Source organism: Camellia sinensis, chromosome 4, assembly GCF_055761805.1.
Source record: "Camellia sinensis isolate YWXY chromosome 4, ASM5576180v1, whole genome shotgun sequence".
Classification (NCBI taxonomy): Eukaryota; Viridiplantae; Streptophyta; class Magnoliopsida; order Ericales; family Theaceae; genus Camellia; species Camellia sinensis.
Window position 1 is genome coordinate 29,925,714 of NC_138964.1, and position 2,853 is coordinate 29,928,566.

The following is a 2,853-nucleotide window of genomic DNA, read 5'->3' on the forward strand; positions in this document are numbered from 1 at the left end:
AGTTTATGCAAGAGTTTTACAATAACAGTAAGCTAGTTACTGGGTTAAATAGCTCTTTTATTACCCTAGTTACAAAGAAGACTAGTCCCTCGGGTTTGATAGATTATAGACCAATTAGTTTGGTGGGTGTAGTGTATAAAATCTTGTCTAAGGTTCTCCCCAAAAGATTGAAAAGGGTGCTTCCAGATGTGATTGGTGAAGTGCAGACTGCCTTCTTGGGGGGTAGGAATATTTTTGATGGGGTCATGATTGCTAATGAGGTAGTGGATTGGTGGAAGAAGTCTAAACTGAAGGGTTTCATTCTTAAACTTGACTTTCAAAAAGCTTATGATTCAGTCAACTGGGATTACTTATTTTCTATGATGGTCAATCTCGGGTTTGGAGAGAGATGGCTGGGTTGGATGAGAACCTGTGTCACCACGGCAAGAATTTCAATACTAGTTAATGGTTCACCAACAGAAGAGTTCAGTCCTCAGAAGGGGCTAAGGCAAGGTGACCCTCTATCTCCCTTTCTGTTCAATATTGCAGCTGAGGGCCTCAATGTTTTGTTGGAAAGGGCTAAACTCTTAGGCTTAATAAAAGGAGCTACTATTGGGTCAGGAAGTGTGAAACTTTCTCATCTCTAGTTTGCCGATGACACTATTCTCTTTTGCGATGCAGAGTGGGAGGAGATTATAAATGTCAAGAGGATTCTTAGATGCTTTGAGATTATGTCAGGCCTTAAGATAAATTTCCACAAAAGTGTGGTGTTCGGAGTAGGGATTAGTAATGAAATTGCACAAGTCTTTGCATCTAAACTATATTGTTTAAGTAAGAAGCTACCTCTTATGTACTTGGGCTTACCTCTAGGTGCTAATCCAAGAAGAAAGAAGACTTGGCAGCCTGTGGTGGAGAATGTAAAAGCTAAATTAACCTTATGGAAGAGAAGGATGCTGTTATTTGCTGGTCGGCTAACCTTGATAAAATCTGTTCTTGATAGCCTCCTTGGTTACTACATTTCTCTCTTCAAATTACCTAAAGGAGTAGCTAAGGAAATTGATAAGTTGAGGGCAACATTTTTATGGGGCAGTTCAGAAATCTGAAGGAAGATTCATTTGGTAAACTGGAAGCAAATAACACTAAGCAAAGAGCAAGGAGGGTTAGGCATAAGAAGGGTGAGGGAAATTAATGATTTCATGTTAACTAAGTGGTGGTGGAGATATGGGGTGGAAGATGAATCTCTGTGGAAAAAAGTAATCATGAGTAAGTATGGGGTAGTTGGTGGAAGATGGTTCCCAGTGATGGAAGGGACTGGTAAAGAATCTAATGTTTGGAGTGATATTCTGAGTGTGCCAACGACTAATGCTGAGCTATTTGACTTTTTCAAGTCTAATTGCAAGCTTCTGATAGGAAATGGGTGTAGGATTAACTTTTGGCATGATAAGTGGCTGTTGAATGTACAATTAAAGGTAGAGTTCCCAAGGTTGTTTAGACTATCTGTGGAAAAAGAGGGGAATCTGAGCTCTTTCATACAGAGGAAGGATAGCTCAAGAAATTGGAGGTTATTGTTTTCACGACCACTTCTTGCTTGGGAGGAAGAGGAGGTTCAAAGGCTGCAAGTCTTGACTAGAGATGCTCCCACACTTATTGAGGAGCTGCCAGACTCAGTCAAGTGGACTACGTCTCCTACAGGTCAGTTCACTGTGGCATCAGTGAGAAAATGGTATGAGTTGGGTCAAGGCCCAAACTTGCAGGTTCCTAAGCTGATATGGAGAGGTGTAGCTCCTCCAAAAGCTCAATTTTTGAGCTGGTTGGCATGGAGGGGGAGGGTTAAAACAATTAGTCTTTTACAGAGGTTTGGGGCCTTAAGTAGCAATGTGGAGAATCTATGCCCTTTCTGCAAGAAGGAAACAGAGTCAGTGGATCATATTCTTCTGCAGTGCTCGGAGATTTGGAAGGTTTGGTCATCTATGTTGCAATGGTGGGGAGTATCTTGGGCCATTCCTGCTAGTGTTGATGTTGTGCTACTATGGTGGCTGGGAACAAAACTTAAGAAGTCAGTTATGAGGATTTGGAGCCTTGTTCCAATTGCAATGTTGTGGTTAGTATGGAGGCCAAGAAACGATTGTCTTTTTAAAGGAAGTCAGCCTAATATGGGTGACCTTGGAGAAACTGTGAAAGTAAGGGTGGGGTTGTGGGCCAAGTCTGGGCTGCCAGAGTTTCACTATACAGTGCATGATATTGTGGTAAATCTGAATCAAGTGACTTGTTGTTTATAGGTTTGGGAGTTGCTGGGGTGTGCTTTTGCTCTGCTGCTGGGGGGTATGTGCTGATGGGGTGTGTGTGCTTCTGCTCTGGTCTACTCATGCTAATCTGAATCAGGGAAGTTTGCTAATCTGAAACAGGGTGTGTGTCTGGTCTGCTTATGCTAATCTGAATCAGAGGAGTTGAAAAATCTGAATCAAGATCAAATGCTGTGTGTAGCCAGGGTTGAATCAAGGTAGTCTATTGTTGGTATGTTGCTGGCAGTTCTGTATGCTTCTATGCTCCTGCTTATGTGAAGCTACAAAGGGGTTGGATGAATGTGAATCAGGATTCCCAAATGGTTGGTAGTAAGGGGTCCCTAGTGCAGCTCTGCTTTTGCTTTTTTTTTTTTCTTTTTTCTTTTCTTCTCTCTTTTGTTTCCTTTATTGGTTTCTCACCAATTTAGGGTCTTGTGCTATTTGCACTTCCCTCTTTGTTGATGTAAGTTTTGTATGTTATACTTTCTTCATCAATAAAGTTTTCTTTTGTTGATCAAAAAAAAAAAAAAAAATTATAACCAAACAACATATAGCATATAAGACATAATAAAAAAATCTCATAAGTCATAAT

General features: G+C 40.8%; 1 protein-coding gene across 1 annotated transcript; it reads left to right on the top strand.

The window, feature by feature from the left end:
• The first annotated feature begins 1,238 nt into the window (after positions 1 to 1,238).
• On the top strand, positions 1,239 to 2,258 carry LOC145823663 (uncharacterized). Its single transcript, XM_082923161.1, has one exon. The coding sequence runs from the start codon at positions 1,239 to 1,241 to the stop codon at positions 2,256 to 2,258; it is 1,020 nt and encodes a 339-aa protein (XP_082779287.1).
• Positions 2,259 to 2,853: the final 595 nt, after the last annotated feature.